Source organism: Engystomops pustulosus, chromosome 1, assembly GCF_040894005.1.
Source record: "Engystomops pustulosus chromosome 1, aEngPut4.maternal, whole genome shotgun sequence".
Lineage (NCBI taxonomy): Eukaryota > Metazoa > Chordata > Amphibia > Anura > Leptodactylidae > Engystomops > Engystomops pustulosus.
In genome coordinates this window covers 215,110,626-215,133,792 of record NC_092411.1, presented here as the reverse complement: position 1 = coordinate 215,133,792, position 23,167 = coordinate 215,110,626, and the positions used below count along the sequence as shown (strand labels likewise).

At 41.9% G+C, this 23,167-nt stretch overlaps 1 protein-coding gene and 1 long non-coding RNA gene across 2 annotated transcripts in view; one reads left to right on the top strand and one right to left on the bottom strand.

Annotated features, from left to right (window-relative positions):
* The window catches only part of ADAD1 (adenosine deaminase domain containing 1), a 34,630-nt gene extending 13,086 nt beyond the window's left edge, over positions 1-21,544 (bottom strand). Inside the window, exons 1-6 of the mRNA XM_072119363.1 lie at positions 21,413-21,544; positions 14,387-14,564; positions 12,904-13,092; positions 10,263-10,415; positions 3,539-3,646; positions 304-429 (exon numbers count right to left, since the gene is read on the bottom strand). Of these exons, the coding sequence (XP_071975464.1) occupies positions 304-429; positions 3,539-3,646; positions 10,263-10,415; positions 12,904-13,092; positions 14,387-14,558 (748 nt within the window). The 5' untranslated portion in view covers positions 14,559-14,564; positions 21,413-21,544. The remainder of the gene's footprint in view (positions 1-303; positions 430-3,538; positions 3,647-10,262; positions 10,416-12,903; positions 13,093-14,386; positions 14,565-21,412) is intronic.
* Positions 6,096-6,656, top strand: LOC140073469 (uncharacterized). The gene is made up of 3 exons (XR_011849191.1): positions 6,096-6,235; positions 6,323-6,447; positions 6,532-6,656. It is a non-coding gene; the product is annotated as an uncharacterized lncRNA (long non-coding RNA).
* Positions 21,545-23,167: the final 1,623 nt, after the last annotated feature.

The following is a 23,167-nucleotide window of genomic DNA, read 5'->3' as shown; positions in this document are numbered from 1 at the left end:
GACATTTCGGGCGACAGGTTCGCTCTAAAACAAGCTCCTGTGACTCCTGGTAAGGTACAACTAGTGAAGTCAGCTAGATCTGAGATTTTTATACAAAAAAAAAAAAGCATGGGGTACAGCCAGAAGACTTCTGTGGGAACCTGTCGTTAGGTTTCAAAGAAAAAGTGTTGCATTCTTTCCAAAGCATAAAAGACGTACAAAGAACAGGTGCTCATGGTTTCATTGGCATATTCTCAGTTCTTTTCAAAATTGATTAACCATACATGTCTGCATTGTATTATTTGTGGTTTCATATATTCTTACCTGTTTCCACTACAAAAGCAGCTAGAGAGTTTCCACAGCTTTCATATTCCTGATACTTCGATATCAGTTCAAAAAACTTATCCTTTATCACTTTTATTATCTGTTCATGAACAAATGCCCGCTTATCTGGAAAGACAACGTCACTGATAGAATTTAAAGGGTTTTTAAAGGAAATCATAAACAGTCCAGCTTGATAAACCAAAACTTACTGATAAACTAAAACTTGCTCAAAGATGCAAAATACTGTGGTAATCATCTTTATTTGTTATACATGGCCAGCATCCTTCATAAAATCAACTTTTTAAATAATTCTATTGAACTATGATTAGTATAATTCTATATGAGCACTTTGAATTTTTTTCTAGCCCCCACAGTTGCAGAGATATCATTCCCAGTATCTGACCATTATAATCTATGTTTGGTCAGAAAGGAGGAGCTGGGGGCGTATGTTATGCTAATCTCTCATACTGTCCAATCAGTATGTCAGCTCACTACTGTTCATAGTAGTTTCTCTTATTTTTCTAGGTTCATGTAAAACCTGTGCTCACACATATTCTGTTAGTATTCTACAAAATTACAATGTTACAAAATTGCATTCACATTGCTTGTTTACATCGGAAACGAATTGTGAAAGCAAATGCAATGTTACCACGAATGCAATGTAAATGCATTGTTTACAATGCGTTTACGTTTAAGTGGTGCTGGCATCACTTTTACACTTATGCTTACATGGTGTTTGAATTTACTTTGTGCTTGTGGGTTACGAGGCGTATACAAAGGGTGTATGTGCCGTTTGCGGTTAATTTGCGCTTATGTGGTGTTTGCGTTGTATTTAAACGCCATTTGCTTTGCATTCATGTGGCGTTTGCCATGTTTATTTTTGTGCTTACATGGCATTTTGCATTGTGCTTGCCTGTTATTTGCGTCAGGCTGATGCAGCATTTGTATCTGGCTTACGCAATGTTTGTAATGCATTTTACACCTTTGCTTCTATGGCATTTGCGTCAGGTTTACACTTACAAAAAAAAAAAAAAAAAAAACAAATCCGGCACTCATGACATTCCATGGAGTCTCCAAATTGAACGCTTTATTCCAATAAAAGCATGTGCCAACAACAGAACACAAGTATAATCAATGCAACCCTTTTTGTGGTGTTTGGATTCCTAATCAATGACGTCTAGATGTGCCTCAAACCCCAATGGTCTCAAGAATTATATATGAATGAGTGTTAACGCTTACATGGAGCTTGCATTTGCTCCGCGCTTACACTTATATGTTGCGTTTGCCTTTATCCAGCGCTAGCATCTCATTTATGTTTACGTGGGCACCACATAAAGAACGGAGGGCCGGGTCTGCGTAAGTAAAGAACAGGGGGCCGGGCTCCGCGTAAAGAAATGGAGCCCTGTACCCAAGACCTCTCACAGCTGTCTCAGGGATTGCTGTGATTGGTCAGTCATAGCTAAAACGCTAAAAGAGAATAAGTATCTTGCCTGAGCAGCTGTGCTGTCCTCATTCCTGCCAGGAGATTGGAGTTTAGGGCTGTCTGAAGTGATTTTTTTTTTTTTCAAATACTTTTTATTCAGTTTTAATACATGAACAACATACAGTACTTCCTGTTGCATAGTAAATACAATTCCTGGATGAGCATTATATCTCTAGTAAAGCTTATTCTCATACATAGGTCTGTTTGTGTTATCGTCCTGTCTGTATATGTTACAGGTTTGTATTTTATCCTGTAATTGCAAGCTGTTATATTTTATCCATATGCGTACAAACAGTTTTAACAATGCGAAAATAACAGTTAAGGGTGTTAACCAGATTTTCGGGAGTGGGTCGTAGGGAAGGTAAGTCTGAAGTGATTTATGCCCATCACAGTTAAAACTCAGAAAATACACACACAACCCTACATACTTGTTAACCCATTAGGTTTCCTAGTTAACCCTCTTCTGGCAGCTGTTACCTGCCGCTTGCTTCCAATGTTTTACTACAAGGCACATAGGGTTGACAAACAACCTAAAAAGGGGTTTGACAAAATGGGGGGATTTAATCAGGTTTGATACATAAGCCTTTTCAAATCTCTTTGACACTTTATATTTAAATGTCCCTAAAGATTTCTAAATGCACTGTTAAATTTGTTGACCTTCTAACATCCTAAAATAATAAAAGGATGTTCCAAAAATTATACCAACATAAAGGGAACATATGGTAAATTTTAATTAAAGGGGTTGTCCGAGACTAATTAAAAAACAAAAATATGGCTAGGAGGGGGCTGCTTAAAAAAAATAAAGATGTACTTACCTTCAGGCGCTGCTGTCGCTCCGGTCTTGTTTACATGGCTGTGGGAGCAGTGCAGGATTCAGCTTCTGTCCGGACCCAACAACCATCCGTCCCGCATATACAATGCTGTGAATAGGGATGGGTGTGGCGTAGTCCAGCACTGCTCCTGTGGCCATGTTTGTTTACATGACTCACAGACCGGAAGGTAAGTACATCTGTATTTTTTTAGCAGCCCCCTCCCGGCCACCTTTTGTTTTCTTTTTAATTAGTCTCGGACAACACCATTAATAATTAATTTGGATGCCTCAACAATTTGTCTGCAAGGCAGAATATTTCAAACATAAAAAAAGTGCACATTTTTGGTAAACGTCACATATTTCATAAATAAACACTGCATATTGATCGAAATTTACAACTAAAATAAAGTAAAATATTAACGGAAAAAAAACTCTCTCTTCACTTAGATATGTTGAAGAATTCAACATTTTTTTACCATAAAAAGAGATTCATGTCAGATTTGGATAATGTTGGTTTGTCCTTAAGTTGCTGAAAAAGGCTTCTGTTCTTGAAATGTTAGACGGTGTTGAAAGGGTTTTCTTTTTTTTATTTAACAGTAGAATGTTGGACAGTTGTTATTCTGTAGACACTTTATTTACTACCATAGTAACTTTCAGAAATGTGCTGAAAGGAGCCAGAAAACATTTGGCCTCTGGACAGCTAGTACTTTAGCAATGGCCAGGGAATGTCCCTGGACCCCTTAGAGCAGAATCATCAGCCCCTGAAGCAGTGTGGGTTTGGTATTAGTTATTAATGCTCAGTGTGGAATCTTTCATGTACATATAACCAAGTTACGAAAAAAATGCTCCCTCTAGGAATTTTCTGTAGGGCACATTTATTTTTAATAAGAATATGTTGCAAAAAAAACAAAAATGAAGAGACTTTAGTAATTAACACCTACCAACTTTCTTTCTAGAAGAACTTGAAGCCTCTGTTGATATATCTTTTTCCACAGGTAGTAAACGAGGGCCTTCTGTAAGCCAGGAGTTGTTACTTTCTGATGGTTTACCTACAGTTACAAATACACATATGTACAAATGTAAATGAAGTCTAATGCACAATGAGATCGATTAATAACAGATCTATACACGAATCTACAACCACATGATTAGCAGCATTGAAGCAGGAGGTTCAAGGTTCAGAGAAACCAGGTCATATCCAATGGAACTTCAATACTAAAGTTCAATTGGCTGAACTGGAAGATCACACACACACAACCTAACAATATATGTGGCATCATTTTTAAAGACACTTATTTTCAGGGTGGCTTTGGCTTGCTTTGCACATTAAAGGTTGCACATTCATTTTTCACTCCCCACCTTCATAAATCTATAACTTTTTTATTTTTACATGTAAAGAGCTCTGTGACGGCCTGTTATCTGCGTAACAAATGGCACTTCATAGTGATGGTATTGAATATTCCATGGTATGTACTGGGAAGCAGGAAAAAATTCCAAATGCAGTGAAGATGGTGAAAAAATTGCATTTGCGTTGTTTTCTTGTGGGCTTGGATTTTACGGTTTTCACTATGCGCCCAAATGACATGTCTACTTTATTTTTTAAGTGAATACGATTACGGGGATACAAAATTTGGATTTTATAATGTTTTCATGCATTTACAAAAATGAAAACCTCCTGTAAAAATTTTTTTTTGATTTTGCCATCTTCAGGCGTTAATAACTTTTCATACTGCATTCTACGGACCTGTGGGTGGTGTTATTTTTGCGACTTTTGATGATGTTTTCAATGATATCATTTTTAGGACTTTTTATAGATTTTTTTTTACATTTTTCAAAATGTCAAAAAAAGCGCTATTTTATGTTATGGGGCTATTATATTTTGATAGATTGGGCTTTTCAGACGCGTCGATACCTAATGTGTCATTTTTACTGTTTATTTATATCAGTTCTCGGGAAAGGGGGTGATTTGATTTTTTTTTTTAATTATAATTTATTTTTAACTTTTTTAAAATTTTTCTTTTTACTATTTTTCAGACTCCCTAGGGGACTTTAACCCAAGGTTGTCTGATTGATCATATCATAGCACATTGTAATGCACCGGGACCTGTTGCGCGCCATGAACTAGTTAAAGGAAACCTACCACCATGGATCTACCTATTAAGGTAGATCCAGTGGCAGGTTCCTGTAATCTATAGTATGATAGCCCTTTTTAGGGCTAATCCTTTAGTTGCCCAAATCTTTTATAATTTTGTTATGCCCCTGATATGCAAATTTACTAAAGAGGATACTGGGGCATAGAGTAGCCGCAGCTGAGGCTGCACAGCGTGGCTACTCCACACGCCAGTAGCCTCTTGCATTTCGTCTACCAATCCAGCTTCAGAGCGCAGCTACAAGGAGCTGTGTGCACTGGTCCACGAGGCCAGATTCTGTGCATGCACAGGCCAGCTTCACGGACGAGTGCTTGCAGCTCCTTGTGGCTGTGCCCTGAAGCTGGATTGGTAGGCAGATCACAAGAGGCTACTGGGGCGGGTAGCTCCGGCTACTCCATGCCCTAGTATCCTCTTTAGTAAATTTGCATATTAGGGGCATTAAAAATGATAAAAGATTTGGGCAACTAAAGGATTAGCCCTAAAAAGGGCTAACCTACTATAGATGACAAGAACCTGCCACTAGATCTACCTTAAGCGGTAGATCCATGGTGGTAGGTTTCCTTTAAATTGAATGTAAACCACTGCATAGACTAATACTATGGGGGAGATTTATCATGCAGGGACAGAAATGATGCACCAGTGGACAATCAGACCCCGCAGTCGGTTGCACATCTGGGCAATTCTAAGCCAGGTACAGAAAACTGGCATACAAGCCCTGATAAGGCTGGGTTCACATCATGTTTTACCCATACGATGTAAGGACATGTTGGCCCGATTCCCAAATGTCCTTACAATAAATGTCACGCTTATACAAGAAGCTGAACAAACTACTAGGTCAGTGTCATGTACCAAAAACCAATCACTAATAAAGATAAAACATAGAAATATTTATTGGTATACTCTAAAAACACCTAAAAGGCACTCCCAAAATGTGCCATCCTATCTCTGTAAAAATAAGACAGAGTAATCCTCCTCACTAATGCCTAAATGTCTGGCAAACACATGGACAAAGTGCAGATAGTACAGGTCAATAATACAACAATGGAAGATAAACATCCTAGCTGAATGGAAATGTGAATATTATGAATAAATATCACCCAAGTCCATGTGTGTAAGGAGGAGAAAACGTCCCCACGCGTATCGCCGCGCTCCTGCGGCTTCCTCAGGGGTAGCTGGATACCAAATGATCCTTTCTCATATATATGATTCATGTGATCTCGGCGGCTGACGTCACTTCCGGTTTGCTGTCGGCGGCTGACGTCACTTCCGGTTTGCTGTCGGCGGCTGACGTCACTTCCGGTTTGCTGTCGGCGGCTGACGTCAAAAAGAGAGGGCCCAGGAACCTAGACCGCTCCCCCCAACAAAGCAAACAGAAACGAGTGTACAGGCGCCGTTAAAAATAGGACAAAAAACGGGTCAACAACAAACTGATACCCAGGAATTACAGATTGTTAACCTATCTACACATGTTTTAACATCAGCAGAAAGGTCGGTGCTACAAAAAGGCCTCACTTTTTCCCCCACAAATGTAATTGATAAATTTGAATTAATCAAAGACCTGTACCTTTTCTGCAGACAACTTACATTCAAAATTTTATACCATCAACCCACTATCATCAATCAAGTCTCAGAGGAGGACCGACAGGTTCTATTAGATCTATTGCATTTGTTACAAGAAAATGAGAGGGAAGAAAATAGAGGTAGGAGGTTCACGGGCAGATTACCATCACAAGCCACACCATCTCTCAGCCTTTGTCCGGCTATTAATGTTTTTTTCAATTCAGTCTGCAGGGAGATACAACTTTTACCAATGGACAGATGTAGATACAACAACCTCTCAAAAGAGGAGCGACAAGCCCTGAAAAACTTGAAGATGCTGGACACGGTGGTCATACGAGAAGCAGACAAGGGGGGCAACATAGTTCTGTGGTCTACCCCAGCATACGTAGAAGAAGCCAATAGACAATTTCCAACAGACAAAACTATGTTGACCTCCCATCAGATCCCACGTTGATATTCAAGAATAAATTTGACCGGTTGATAGACGCGGCCTTCAGCTATGGGATAATTACCAAACAAGAGGTACGGTACCTTAAAACGGACAAACCGATGGTAGCGACTTTTTACTTAGTCCCTAAAATTCATAAGTCGATGGTCTCCCCGCCTGGGAGACCTATCGTTGCAGGAATCGGAAGTCTATGTGAACAAGCATGCTCCTACTTAGATTTCTTTCTCCAACCGCTGGTGTTTCAATTAGAGTCATACGTGAGGGACTCCATGCATCTTATGGAATTGTTGGAAGAAATAGACATCACACAAGGTACGATTTTACTCACTATGGATGTAGAATCCCTTTATACCTGCATTGGACATGATGCTGGAACAAATGCGGTGGCATATTTTCTTAATAAAAGAACAGACAGTGACAGAAGACATGATTCCTTCATATTGGACTTACTCCATTTTGTGCTTAGTCACAACTATTTTGTCTTCGATAAAAAATTTTATCGACAGGTGTCCGGAACTGCGATGGGTGCTAGGTGCGCTTCTTCCTATGCCAACCTATTTTTGGGTTGGTGGGAGGAGACGCACCTGCACCCATCGCAGTCTTTCTGAGACCACATCATCAAATGGTACAGATATATAGATGATGTGGTTGTCCTATGGAAGGGGACTGAGGAACAATGTCTACTATTTATACAGGAACTTAATAATAACGATCTTAATCTCAAATTTACTCCACAGATGTCTAGAGAACAAGTGGAGTTCCTGGACCTGAAGTTACTGAAACGCAACAACAAAATTGAGACAACGCTATTCCGCAAAAAGACCGCCACCAACAACCTGCTGCACTACACCAGCTTTCACCCGCAACATCTAAAAAATGGAATACCTGTCGGTCAATTCCTCAGACTGAGACGAAACTGTAGTGACGATCGGGATTTTAAAGCAAATGCACTGGAACTTACAACACGACTACGGGCCAGAGGTTACCCCAAAAAAGTGATCTCCCGAGCATATATGAGGGCGAAAAACAGCAAAAGAGACGAAATTCTACAACCCAGAAAAAGGATCTCTGATAACAAGGTAAGACTAATTGCCACGTTTAATAACCAGTGGAGCGACATACAGACCATTCTGAAGAAAAATTGGCACATCTTGATGAGTGAGCCTAGACTGACGGAACATATTACAGAAAAAACAGCTCTCACGGCTAGAAGAGCTAGGAATCTCAAAGACCAACTGAGCCATAGCCATTTTACAAGACCCGGCGGGGGATCCACAGGAGGCCACCGACTCAAAGGCACGTACGCATGTGGCAATTGCAACATATGCCAATACATGATATCACAAGATACCTTCAGGGACCCACAAAATGGTAAGGTTTACCAGCTCAAACACTACATTAACTGCAAGACCAGAGATGTGGTATATGCCATTGTTTGCTCTTGCCCCAAAATTTACGTAGGGCAAACATCACAAGAGCTTAAAAGAAGAATACAACAACACTTCTCGACCATCAACACAGCACGAAGAAATTTTCAAAATGACAAGAACTTGACAGCAGTGGCAAACCACTTCCTCCAACATCATCAAGGTAAGACCAAAGACATACAAATTGTGGGCCTAGACAAGATTTCTTCCAACATTAGAGGAGGCAGTGTCTCTTCTAAATTATTACAATGCGAATCCAGGTGGATCTACACTATGCAGTCTATGGCCCCTCGAGGATTGAATGAGGAATTACTATTCACAGGATTTTACAAGCAAAGGTAATGTACACATCTTATACACCATCACAGGGGATTCTCATTTGGCTCTAGGGGCAGGGCACTCACTTGGTGGAGGTAAAAATAGGGGGGTGGGGGGGTACATGTGAGTGTGTGTGGGGGGGGGGTGATGTCACTTGATGCATTTTTTGTTTTTAGGATAGAGGTAAGTATGGGTAAGTATTGGCACTATTTCACAGGGGCACGGTCTAGGAGTGTGGGGAGGATTTATATTTTTGTTATTATATCATCTTATTACAGATATTACCCGTGATGCTGGATCTCCACTTTAACTTTTCCTCCTTCTTTGGAACCCCCTGAAGGGCCCGGGAGAATTATGAAAACCAGAAATACTTACCCAAGAACTATGTCCATCATAATACATCTAATCGACCGGATCCAGAGACTAATACCGCAAGATTGCATCATTACCACACTGTCGCACTTACCTGGAGGCGTGGGCCGGCCCCCGTAAGGGGGTGGAACTTTGCGGGTGTGTGCTGGCTGGGCGTGGCCCGTGACGCGCGCGGTGTCCCCACATGGAGGTGGAGGAGTGGGGATGCCGTGCGCGCGCGTGGCGCACGCGGCTGGCGCGCATGCGCACAGGCCCAGTCTCATAGCAGACCAGAAGTGACGTCAGCCGCCGACAGCAAACCGGAAGTGACGTCAGCCGCCGACAGCAAACCGGAAGTGACGTCAGCCGCCGACAGCAAACCGGAAGTGACGTCAGCCGCCGACAGCAAACCGGAAGTGACGTCAGCCGCCGACAGCAAACCGGAAGTGACGTCAGCCGCCGACAGCAAACCGGAAGTGACGTCAGCCGCCGACAGCAAACCGGAAGTGACGTCAGCCGCCGACAGCAAACCGGAAGTGACGTCAGCCGCCGACAGCAAACCGAAAGTGACGTCAGCCGCCGAGATCACATGAATCATATATATGAGAAAGGATCATTTGGTATCCAGCTACCCCTGAGGAAGCCGCAGGAGCGCGGCGATACGCGTGGGGACGTTTTCTCCTCCTTACACACATGGACTTGGGTGATATTTATTCATAATATTCACATTTCCATTCAGCTAGGATGTTTATCTTCCATTGTTGTATTATTGACCTGTACTATCTGCACTTTGTCCATGTGTTTGCCAGACATTTAGGCATTAGTGAGGAGGATTACTCTGTCTTATTTTTACAGAGATAGGATGGCACATTTTGGGAGTGCCTTTTAGGTGTTTTTAGAGTATACCAATAAATATTTCTATGTTTTATCTTTATTAGTGATTGGTTTTTGGTACATGACACTGACCTAGTAGTTTGTTCAGCATGTTGTGCAATTTCAGTGTTTCTTCCACTTATATTATATACTAGTGGAGAGGCTATCAGCTTTACACGCTTATACAAGAAGCTTATACAGTGGGATACATCCCCCGTTGCCTCATCTGGCCCCATGAATGCAGGGAAAGGGAAAAAAAAACGGCAGCTGCTAGTGATTGCTGGAGAAACACCCTGAATATAGACAGTAGCCAATGTCACTGTGCTTTTATGGACACTGGTCTCTCTGGGACCTCTCTCCTGGGATACATCTCTCAGGCAGAGGATTAATAGCAGGATTAATAGGCGCATGCCCCCATCTGCCAGTCTATGGGTATGTTAAGCATATACCCCGGAAGCTCTCCCAGTGTATACGTTCAGCATATGGAAAATTATGAGATGTGAACCCGTGGCCTTAATAACATTTTGGACATAATTACCATAAGAGTCAGATTCTTCATACTGAAGAAGTTCATCCAAAGCCAATTTTGCAGCATTCGATTTAGCTTCTTTTTTGTTCTGTCCCATTCCAGTTTTGTACTGAATTCCATCAACAACGGCACAGAATGCAAAATAAGCCCCAAAAACATTTCCTAAAGAAAAAATAAAAAAACAACATATGTAGTGAAATCAAAGCTAAATGACATGACTAAAACAGCACTCAAGCGGTTACATATTGTAAAAGTATGTACTTTCCTTACACTGAACAGGCTCTGTAATGTACTAGGATTTACGTATTTTGGACCTAAGCCGGGAACCTCCACACATATATGGACTCTTTATGTCCTCAGTAAAAAGGTAAGGGGTGGAAAAGATGGTTTTTCAGGAGTGTTGCTTTAAGAACATGGTCTGTCTGATAGACAGATGTTTAAAAATCTGCTGCATGCATCACTTCATTGGTGTTTGTGTCTTCCTTGATGATGCAGATTGAAAAAGTTTATTGAAAAAATTCCCACACTTAAATCACATATATTTAAAGGAAACCTACCATTTCAAATGGTAGGTGTAAGCTGTAAACACCGAGCACCAGCTCAGGGTGAGCTGGTGCCGGTGCTTAGTTTCGTTAGTGTTAAAACCGCGGTATCGTGGTTTTAACACTTTTTAAACTTCATAGCAGATGCTGCTTCGGCGCTGCGCGCGACCCCTGCGGCATTTCCTATGTAGGCGCACGCACGATCGTGCGCATGCAGCGCCGAAGCAGTTTCTGCTATAAAGTTTAAAAAGTGTTAAAACCGCGGTATTGCGGTTTTAACACTTTTTAAACTTTATAGCAGAAACTAAGCACCGGCACCAGCTCACCTTGAGCTGGTGCTCGGTGTTTTCAGCTTACACCTACCATTTGAAATGGTAGGTTTCCTTTAAAATGTTTTTTTTTTTCTGCAGCAAATATGGTTTTCCAAACACACCCATTCACAATCGTCAGACAGTTTCTGAAATTTTTGTAACAAATCTGCAATATAGGAAGTCACTCCATAATCAAACTTAAATTAAATTTAATTCAATTGCCTTGTAAATACATTTCTACAAATGCAGATAGGTGTCCTTGGATACGACCACACCAGCACTCGTCCAGCATTGGTCAGGCATGTGTGTAGTGCACCAGAACACAATTTCAGCGTCTGGGCCTAGGATGGCACCTACCTACAAGTGGTAGTTTATGTTTCATAAGATACACTGCATCCCACTGTAATTGGTAGTAGGGTTACACGATGCATCAAAACCTCGATACTTGTGCGATACTTTCATATTCAGAATGGTTCAATACCGGGATTCAGTCATTTTTGGTACTGATAGACTTGTACACAGACTCCTAGTAGCTATCTGCATGAGAATCCTCAGAGGAGACATAATCATCCCTGACACAAGTCTGCCGACCACCACACACTATGACGCAACCATAGTGTGCGCCGGCCGGCAAAGCGCATGGACGCGTCTCTGTCGGCTGTTACAGTAGATAGAAGAGAAGCCGCAGGGACGGGAGCATCAGGGACCCGCACTGAGCATTGGGGACCGCCAAAAGGCGAGTATGTAAGTTTATTTTTTTATTGACTCGTGTACAAGTTGAGTTGAGGTTTTTGAGCACATTTTTTGTGCTGAAAAACTCAGCTTATACGCATATACACAAATATATATATGGTAATTGTATTCATCTGACATATAAATACTATAAAAAATATGATTTGATACAACTTTATTGAACCTGTGTTAAGATAATTTTCCATAGATGTAGTGATCATGTCCCTTAGAAACTAGATAGTCGTTATTGGATACGAACACCACACTTTTTAGCAGTGACCAAAAAATGTGCTATTGAGGCCTGACTTACCTGGATTCAGTGTTTATTACCACAGGACGACTATGGGACATGTAGTAACTTCCAGCAATTTCATATGCAAAAATATTTTTTTTCTTTGTGCAATCACTCCAGCAGCAGTGGACGTATCCAAGGATGGCTGTCCTCCAGTTCTAAGGGACCATATGATTATATTTATGGAAAATTATCTTTACGCACAGGTACATTTTTTAAAAATAACATTTAATAGAAGAAATGGTAGTATATGGCAGATGAATTAAATCATAAGATGAGAACATCTCTTTAATCACCAAGAGAAATATTCTCTACACAGGGAAAGAGTAAATATTTAGCATATTATTCCTGCTATCATTAGTCTATGGCTAAACAACACTGCAATACATTTAAAATTAAAAGAGATACAGGTAGTTCCCAGGTTACATACAAGATAGGTTCCATAGGTTTGTTCTTAAGTTGAATTTGTATACAAGTCGAAACTGTATATTTTATAATTGTAGTTCCAGACAAAATGTTTTTTTTTGCCCCAGTGACAATTGGAGTTTCAAAATTTGTATTTGTATTTGGACCAAGGAGTAGGAATAAAGCTTAATTACAGACACTTTACAGCTATTCGCTGCAGTCTGGGACTAAATCAAAGCATTCAGAGAGTTTCACCAGAGGTTACAGTGGGCAGAGGGGCCCGTCTGTAAGTTGGGTGTCCTTAAGTAGGGGACCGCCTGTATATCAAACTGTTAAAAAAATAATTTGACCCTGCAAATCAAGCTTACCTGTAGTTACTGTCTCTTTCAGATCCAGTTCCATACGCTGCGACTGAGCAAACTGGTGTAAAGCAGAAACAGGATTCAAATCCCCGCGTTTATACTTCATAATAAACTCTCTTGAGATTTTTTTCGGTTCCGATGATGACGTCGGTTGAGGTAGAATTGCTCTGGACAAAAATGGTTCAGGAAAGTTACCTAAATAGAACACATCAGGTCGGTGTGAAAGGAATTGTTGAGGAGATTAAAAGAGGACCTTTAATCATCCTAAATATATCAGACCCCACATAGCATAATGAAGAGGCTTGCGTACTGATTCAGGGGCACTTTGAGTTTTGCTCCTAGCCTCCACCGATCTTGAGGTATCAATGTCCAGGATTGTCAGACAGGAGGAGCTGCAGCGCGGGTGTGGGGATATGTGGGAGTATGCCAAACTTCTGACACCATCTAATCAGCAGCGGACAGTGTCAGAGAAGAGCTTATGTACTGTGAACGTGCAGAGATGTCTCACTATGCTACAGCTAGCGGACCACTCTGCCTGCTGCGCGCTCCCAGCATCACGCTTTGCACACATCTTTTGCTTGGCACATAGAACACAACATGATATCGTGAGATCAATGTGCCGAGCGAAGTAGCTAAGCGCACCTGGCCGACTGGGTGATCACAGTGCAGAGCGATGTTGCTGGGAGCATACTCACACACTACCCACACCGTGCTGTAGCTCATCCTCTGATGATCCTGGACAATGAACAGTCAGAGACCGGGACTCACATCTCCGGAACGGAGGGAGCTAGGACAAAATTCAAAGTAACCCCTGAATCAGTACACAAGCCCCTACATCGTGGTATGTGGAGTCTGATATATTTGGGGTGGTGAAATGTCCTCTGTAAGGGTAGGTTCACACCTGCCAAGGTTGGTCCACAGACCGAATACACAGCTCAGAACGGGATACTTTACATAGTGCTATATAATACAAGGTGTTCCTTACACTGTAATAATTAATTGCAAATTTGGGAATTGATTCTTTTTTTACACCACAAATTCCTAACTATGTCTAACTTTGCACATCTTCGGTTCAGTGTAGGTGCATCTTTGCAGGGTTAGTTCTGGACGAGGTTAAATAAAAACATACAGGCAGTCCCCGGGTTACGTACAAGAGATGGTCAGTAGTTTTGTTCTTAAGTTCAATTTGTATGTAAGTCGAAACTGTATATTTTATAATTGTAGTTCCAGACAAATTTTTTTTTTTGCCCAAGTGACAATTGGAGTTTCAAAATTTTTTGCTGTAATGGGACCAAGGATTATCAATAAAATTTCATTACAGACACACTGATTATTGCAATCTGGGACTATAGTAAAGCATCCAGAGAGCTTCACCAAAGATCACAGTGGGCAGAGGGGTCCGTCTGTAACTATGGATCGTCTGTAAGTCGGGTTTCCTTAAGTAGGGGACCGCCTGTATACAAAAACAAATAATGAAAAGGAATATAACCTGTCACTGGAGTAATTTTGACAACTGCATCATGCGTTTCATAGTACGCGGAAGGTGCTGAAGTTGCCGACTTGCTAGGAAAAGATGATACTTCTTCTGGCATATTTCTCTTTAGGATTTGAGCAAAACTGGGAACCGTAGATACTTGATTCCAGCAATTAACGCCCGCCATGTTTATCTGTAACATAACATGTAAAAATAAATTATTAATCAATATTTATTCTACTCTCATTAAAACAGAATGGCAAATAAAAAGAAATTTAATAATATATTCAGTAATGTTAAAAGTGTTGTCCAAGTTAACCCTTTTTTTTTATATTACCCCCAAATAATGGAATAAACCCGTGGCTGATGGGCCACATGCAGCCTGCAAGCCTCATGTTGTCCAAGGAGTCCAATGAGCGCTTCCAGAACTGTTGCAGGAGGCCAGGTAGGAGAAGTCCTCTCTGCTGCTCCTCCCAGTGTCCTGACTGTGTATAAGCATCAACATCAAAACCCAGAGCAGAGAAGCCCCAGGAGGGGTAAGTACTTGTCAGTTGTACTGTACTGCTCTTGGGTCCTCTTCAGTTTCTGGTACAGTTCCTCTCCGGGTCCATATGCCAGCACATACAATCTGCACAGGTACACAGAGCAGAGCAGCACATGGAGGAGATAAGATGCTGCAGTACAGGTAGGAGTAGAAGAGCCATAAAATAAGAACATTTATTTTGTCTCCTCTTTGGGTGTACAGTATTTATAGTTGTCTGTTTTGGGGTCTCCAGTACTATTATTATCTGCTCTGGGTTCTGCACTATTCTTGCCTGCTCTGAATGCAGTATTTGGTTTCTGGAGTAGTATGTATTACTGTACTGTGGTACTTTGTACCTGAGTGGTATGACAATGTCCATTATCATTATGTTATGTTGCTCACTCCTGGCATAAATCCTTAGATTAGGAATATAACAGACATTTAACACCTTAACCCCTTAATGACCGCCCTATCGGCTTTTTTACAGCGGTCATTAAGGGTACTTCTTCTGACGCGTACGCCTTTCTACGGCAGCGCGTCAGAAGAAGTTTTCGGGACACCGGGTCTCGCTGGTGCCGGTGTCAGGCTGTGATATCACAGCCCAGACCCGGCACTAACACCCGGGATCGGAAAAACTCCGATCCCGGGTGTTTAACCCCTTACACGCCGCGGTCAAGCATGACCGCGGCTGCAAGTGTGTCCCCCGTGGATTGGACCCCCCCCCCCCCCCGGTGTGCTTACCGGGGGATCCGATCCCTCCTGCCTCAGCCCCGGGTTCCGACGAGTGACCCGGGGCTGTCGGCTCCTCTCTGTGCCGGGTTCCGCCTCCTGGCAGGACACGACTGTGTGTAACTGAGCATGCTCAGCATGCTCAGTTACTTACACTATACACTGCAATACAAGTGTATTGCAGTGTAAAGGCTTGAATAAGCGATCGGATGATCGCTTATTCAAGCCAAGAAGTAGAAAGTGTAAAAAAAGTTAAAAAAAAAAATTAATCTTTTTATAATATAATTAAATAAATAAATAAAAGTCCCATAATCTCCCCAGTAACACATAAAATGCAAATAAAGTAAATAAAACACAAAAACATACATATTTGGTATCACCGCGTCCGTATTAATCTGTACAATAAATCTAAATCAATATTGAACCCGCTCGGTGAACTACGTAAAAAAAAAAAACTCGAAAAACTTCCCATAATATACAATTTTCCATCAAACCCCATCACAAAAAATGTTCTAAAAAGTGATCAAAAAAAGTTACGATACCTAATATGATACGACTGAAAAGAACAACTGTTTTCGCAAAAAATAAGCCCTCAACCTGATCTGACAACAGAAAAATACAGAAGTTAAGGCCCTGAAAAGTTGTCAATAGTAAAAACAATGCGATTTTCTCCAATATTGGTTTTGCTCAGGAAAATAGAGCAAAAATAAGAAAAATTATATAAATGAGGCATCACCGCAATCGTAGTGAACCAGAGAATAAAGATAAAATATTATTTTTACGTTACGGTGAGCGGGGGGGGGGGGGGGGGGCGGAATGCTAACAATGATGATTTTGTTTGTGTCCCCCTTGAAATAGTTAATAAAATCTCATGAATAAGCTTTAGACTCCCAAAATAAATTATCTATACATTGTATCTCATCCCGTAAAAAATAAGCCCTCATATGTTCGCCTCCATATGGCGCCTCCATTCATTCTATACTCGGCCGTGCGCCCGTACAGAAGTTTACCACCACATATGTGGTATCAGTACACTCGGGAGGAATTGGGCATCAAGCGTTGCAGTGCGTTCCATCATTTAATTTATTCTGAAAATGTCAGTTTTGGCCTAAATGAATGTATTTTCCAAAAAAAATTCTATAGTTTCTAAATCGCTGCTCCATATTTTTTAACCCATGTGAAACACTTAAAGGGTTAATGGACTTAATAGAAGTTGTTTTACATATGCTGAGGGGTGAACTTTCTATAGTGGGGTAATTTATGGGGTTTTACTATTATTTAGGCCTTACAAAGTCACTTGGAAGCTGAGTTGTCCCTCAATGTGAGTTTTTGCAATTTTCATGAAAATAAGAAAAATCGCACCTAAAGTTCTGCACCTCATAACATCCTAGAAAAATGACCGGAAGCATAAAATATCATCCCAACATAAAGCAGATATTCTGTAAATGTTAATTATCAAACTTTTTGGGTAGTTTTACATCTTGTCTGGAAACCAGAACATTTCAAACTTGGAAAATGAAGAATTTTTACAAACTTTTGCCAAATTTTCCCTTTTTTTTTAGAACGAAACGCAAAACTTATCACTTAAATTTTATAACTAACATGAAGTACAATGTGTCACGAGAAAACATTCTCAAAATCACCCGGATATGTTAAAGCGTTCCGAAGTTATAACCAATTATCGTGAGACATGTCAGATTTGAAAAATCGAGTCTGGTCATTGAGCTGAAAACTAGTGTCGGTGATGAGGGGTTAAAGAGGAGCTGTCACCAGATTTTGACCACTCAGTAACAATGCCTTCCAGGCTGGCAGTGATCCACGCCCCATTATTCTGACTGACAGCTCTGTGTCTCTTCAAATCACTGCTTTGCCTCCTTGTACTTAGGGACCATCTGTAATATTCAATTACAGACATATACACCTCTTTGTACACTGGTCAAAATTTTTTTGACCAGTGACATCATTGCAGGTCCTTCTAAGAATAGCAAACTGTACACCATGTTTGTGATTACATGAAATCCCAGCAGCCTCCATGAAGGATGGAGAGGAGTAGTAGTCCATGGAGGCAAAGGTGACTTTATGTGGTCACATAGAAACACGGGGTATAGTTTGCTATTGTTAAGAGGCCAAAGGACCTGAGATAATGTCACTCTGGTCACATGACATGAATGGAGACCAGTAAGGAGGCATAAAGCATGGGGAGGAGTAAATGGGAGGTGTCGGCTGAACAGGACACACCCCCCCCCATCTGATGCCAGGGAATATAAGATAAAAGGTTATTTATGTAAGCAAATAAATATTTAGCTAAAAGGGCGTCAATCAGTTAATAGGGCTCTATAGGAACCTGTCACTTGCCATATATGTGCAAATGTGGTGACAGGTTCCCTTTAACGACATGTGAGGTATCTGTATGCCACATGTATATTACGGATGTATGGAGCAGGCTCAGGTGCAGTTCCTGCGAATGACATGAATCGCGATGATAGCAATAAAGTGACAGCGCTGCATGGGTGATGCCATATTGGATCCGGCTGGTGCCCCCACTGAGGTTATCAGGGGGTGTTGGCTGGTTGAGATGATATCCAGGAACCTAACAAAGGGATCCATGGCTGTCATAGCAGAATCTGTAAAGGAGCCAGCTGTCAGCACGTTCTTCCAACAAATCAAGTGAATTTAGAAAACACTGCAATACGGTAATATTTCAATATATTGTATAAGTGATCAGACCCCCTATGGTTAAAGTAGTGGGTAAACTAGTAATAGGAGATAACATAATTTTTATAATATATTTGTGGAGTCAGAGTCGGCCCATTTCATCATGAGAAGATGACCGTAGCTTAGCGATTTACACATTGTACTTAAAGGAAACCTACCACTTGAAGTGGTTTCAGATGGAAATACCGAGCAACAGCTCAGGGTGAGCTATATCGGCTCTCCCAATCCAGCACCATTTCTAAATTTATGGTGATATAGCTGTATAAGACCTTGTTGAGAAGTTTACCTACTTGCTTACTGCTGTCTGACTATAGAGAGTGTACAGCAGTAAGGCCTGTATGGAGACGGCACACAGGCTGAGCCCTCTACATACGCGGCTGGTGTCACCTGCATGTAACTGCTGCGGACGGTGCTGACGGCTTCTATCAGTGCTTACCATGGGCGCCACCATCTTGGATGGCTGATCAGCACCCACCTTCAACATGAAGCTATTCTTGAGCTTTTACATAAACTTAAAGGTCTGAGATTATACAAAAAATTGCTGTGCCTCCCTCCTGTGGTGCCATGCAGAAGTTGTCTGTGCCAGAGGTGGAAAGTACAGTTTTATTTTTTTTGTCCTACTACATCCATCCTCCCTAAATTCCTGATATCCTCTGCCCTCTTCCCTGTGCGATCCCTCTCATCACCCACAGTGATAACACTCACAATCCTGGGTTTCACCCCTTTGTGATCACTCCCATCATCCAATGCCCCCCACAGGCACTTTTAAGTGTAGTGTGTCATATGCGTTCCATCAGATCTTTTGTGCGCGGTTACTGCACCAGTAGTTACTTCAGTATGGTCCAAAATACCTATATTTTTTTTCTGTCATCTCCCTGGTCTTCTAGTGTGAAGTGCAAGGAATTTCTGACTCTACAAGGGTGACCCGCAGTAGCTATGCCCCCCAGGTCCCAGAATTTTTGGGGTGATCCTGGGATAGATTCAGACACGGCAGGGCTCAGACCAGTGGACCTTTTTTAAAAAAAAAATTTTTTCAATGAATTAGTCTTATGGTTTTCCAGACAAATCTCTATGCTGTACAACATATTGCCGAAAACCCCACAGGTGGACCCAGTGCAGCAGAGATGGAGAAATATTTTGGCATAGTTCTGCTTATGGGTCTTGTAAAGAAGACAAATGGGACTATTGGAGCACAGGCATATTGTACCTCACCCCGATGTTCCGCATGGCGATGAGCAGGATGCGCTTTGAGGCCATCCATAAGTTTTTACATTATGCCGACAATACACAGTGCCCAGCCAGAGATGATCCCCAGATTTGAACGATTATATAAAGTCACGCCTCTATTAGACTGAGTGCCAAATTTATGGAAGTATATGTCCCCTAGAAGCACATATCTATTGATGTGTCTCTGGTACATTTTAAAAGGAGGCTTCATTTCCGCCAGGACTCCAGAATAGTGGCAACAGAATGCCCCCTCTTCCTGGGAATTGCTGGAAAAATAGTTTGGTGCACCCACTACTGGACCAGAGCTACCACCTCTACCTGGACAATTATTACACCAGCACTACGCTGTTCAAGTGCCTCGCTTCCAGAAAAACTGTGCCATGTGGCACTGTTAGAAGGAATCAGAGGTTTCCCCAAGTCGCTCCTTGAGTAAAAAAATTAAGAGGCTCAATTGCAGCAACTTTGTATTGTACAACACCCCTGTACCAAAACTAGGTACCATCACAAAATCCCCACAGTTCAGACCAACTGCATTCGCATGGCCGTCGCATCAATGGGCTACCAGCGTGCTAAGCTCTCTCCCTTGTCCATAGATGTATGTGAGTATTCTATGAAATAAAAGTTGAAGATTTTAAGATCGGTGAGTGCCATCAAATTTTCCTTTTTTTCTGCCAATGATGCTATATGGATGGACAAATTGCACATGATCGATAGAGCAACACAGCTTCACAATACCCCATTTGTAACCACGCAGAAAGTTTCAGTGGATCCCACATATACTAGTCAGTGTGAATAGTGGACTAAGACTTTGTTGCAGTGCTTCTTATGCTGTTGAGAGAGGCTTTTTTAACATTGGTACAGTGACTGTGGTAATCTTCTTGTATTGTTGTCCCTGGCCTCCTCAACTTTTAATATTATGCTAATCAGCTTGACGTGCTCTGTGAGCGTTACCAGAGCCCTTCAGTACTGCAGATTCATAGGCTGTGAGTGAGCAGAACATGTCTCACCCACCTTCCTGCCTATAATCTGGTATCAGCAGGAAGTGCAGGGGGAGGGGAGACCTGCTTTGCGTAATGGAACAGCCTGTGAAGCTACATCACTGAGGGGCTTTGGAAATAACCAGCGCCCTTTGGGCTCATTGACATATCAGGTTACTTTCAGGGTGCCTTCACAGATGGCGTTTTTTTACATGTCACCATGCGTTTAGCTATTTTGAAAGCGTTTTCAGTATCGCCGAAAGTGTAAGCGACTGTGTCCCAATGTTAACATAGATCATTACACTTCCAGCAACGTTGGAAATGCTTTCAAAGCAGCCAAACACATTGTGAAACATGTAAACACACATGCGCTTCTGGGATGAATTTAAAAACACATCCAAAAATAAAGTGTGAACACACCCTTAGAAGAAAATCTACCATCAATAGTTATAAGCCAGGACACTTACTCATAGAGCGAGGGACTGGATTACTTAGGTAATCTTCCTATATTTGTTATCCCCTTCATAGACCTCGTGGCTCATTTGCATAATTTCATAGTTGATTCTAGAAGGAAGGAGAATTCGGATAACAAATGTTATACGATAACCACAGGCACAGGGCCTGGATCTATGAGGAAGTGTCCGTAGTTTATCAGATTTCCTTTAGGCCCGGGAATATGCGGCAGAGAATCCATCACGTGCTGCTGAGACTTCTAGCGTGTGATTACTGAGCGCCTGCCCCATTAACACGAATACGCTAACTGCGGACATGCATGGAATAATAGTATACCATTATAAGGTGGAAGTATATAAATATAGCGGCGCCTACACCTCACAGGAAGGAGATCACTACATGACACTACAGCATTACCGCTCGGTGCAGCCTCCACGCAGCTCCTGGCACACGCCCTTCTTCTAGGATGCGCTGCCAGCACCTCTACTCCCGGCCAATGACAGCGCGCCTTCTGTTCACGTGACTGATCTGTAGGGAACGCACACGCACTATGCGCGCAAGGGTTGTAGTTAAAATAGTCCCTCAGTGGAAGGATATCTAATGAAACTTACTTGTACCTATTCGTAATAAAAAAAAAAAATAGTTGTGCCTGATGTGTAAACACATAGAATAACCCAAATGGATATGAATTCACTAATATGTGTCCATAAATAGGCAATAGACGGAGCATTGGAGTGCTCATAGCTTGTGGATGGCATGTGGTATGCTGGGCAATGGGGTGCCCATAAACTGGGAATAGTATGGCATATGCTGAGCAATGGGGTGCCCATAAACTGGGAATAGTATGGTATATGCTGGGCAACGGGGTTCCCATAAGCTGGGAATAGTATGGTATATGCTGGGCAATGGGGTGCCCATAAGCTGGGAATAGTATGGTATTTGCTGGGCAATGGGGTGCCTATAAGCTGGGAATAGTATGGTATATGCTGGGCAATGGGGTGCCTATAAGCTGGGAATAGTATGGTATATGCTGGGCAATGGGGTGCCCATAAGCTGGGAATAGTATGGTATATGCTGGGCAATGGGGTGCCCATAAGCTGGGAATAGTATGGTATATGCTGGGCAATGGGGTGCCCATAAGATGGGAATAGTATGGTATATGCTGGTCATTGGGGTGCACATAATATGGAAATAGTATGGTATATGCTGATCATTTGGGTGCACATAATATGGAAATAGTATGGTATATGCTGAGCAATGGGGTGCCCATAAGCTGGGAATAGTATGGTAAATGCTGGGCAATGGGGTGCCCATAAGCTGGGAATAGTATGGTATATGCTGGGCATTGGGGTGCCCACACGATGGGAATACGTTGGTAATAGTATGCTATGTTGGCCATTGGGGACCTGAGGTAGCGTTCACATTGCGTTTTGGATGCATTTTCAAATGCATTACAATAGCTGAGGAGAGGTGATTTGCCCAATTACATAACTTATCATTTGCATTTAAACAGCTGAGAAGAGATTTGCCAGATGACATTTCTGTAAACATTGGGGGACATTTACTTAAAGTGTCGGTGTCTGCATTGGCTTTGTTACCGACCGGCTCTGGGAAAGAAGATACACATTTAATATTGTAGAGCTGTGCAGAGACATTTCTGGCGCCGAGACCATTTTCTGTCCCGGGACCAAAATCTGTCCCGAGCACCAGAAATGTGTCCAACAGTCCCTGCTAGACCAGTTTTCTTTTGGTCTACTTTCCACCAGTTTACAGCGCCCAAAAAGGTCTGCGACACATATTAATTGTGTCTGAGTTTCCACTCCGCCAAAGCCACGCCCCTTTTCGGAGAAGAGTCGGAGCAGACGGGAAAAGTCATTTTTTCTGGCGCCGCCAGCTAATAAATAGGTCTGAGAGCAGAACATGTGGTGAGAGCGCCACAAAACTGTCGGAAACGCCATAGTAAATGTCCCCCATTGTGTTTACAAAATGCATTACAAAACACTATGTAAACAGCAATGTAATCAGGCAAAGCTCCTCTTCTCAGCTGTTGTAATGTGTTTCAAAAAGCATGCGTTAACGTGAGTGAATGCCCCAGTCTTATACAGACAGTTCTCCCCTGCACCAGGTTAATCCCTGTGTCTGATGCTAAAAAAGGACCAAAAACGGGTTTCA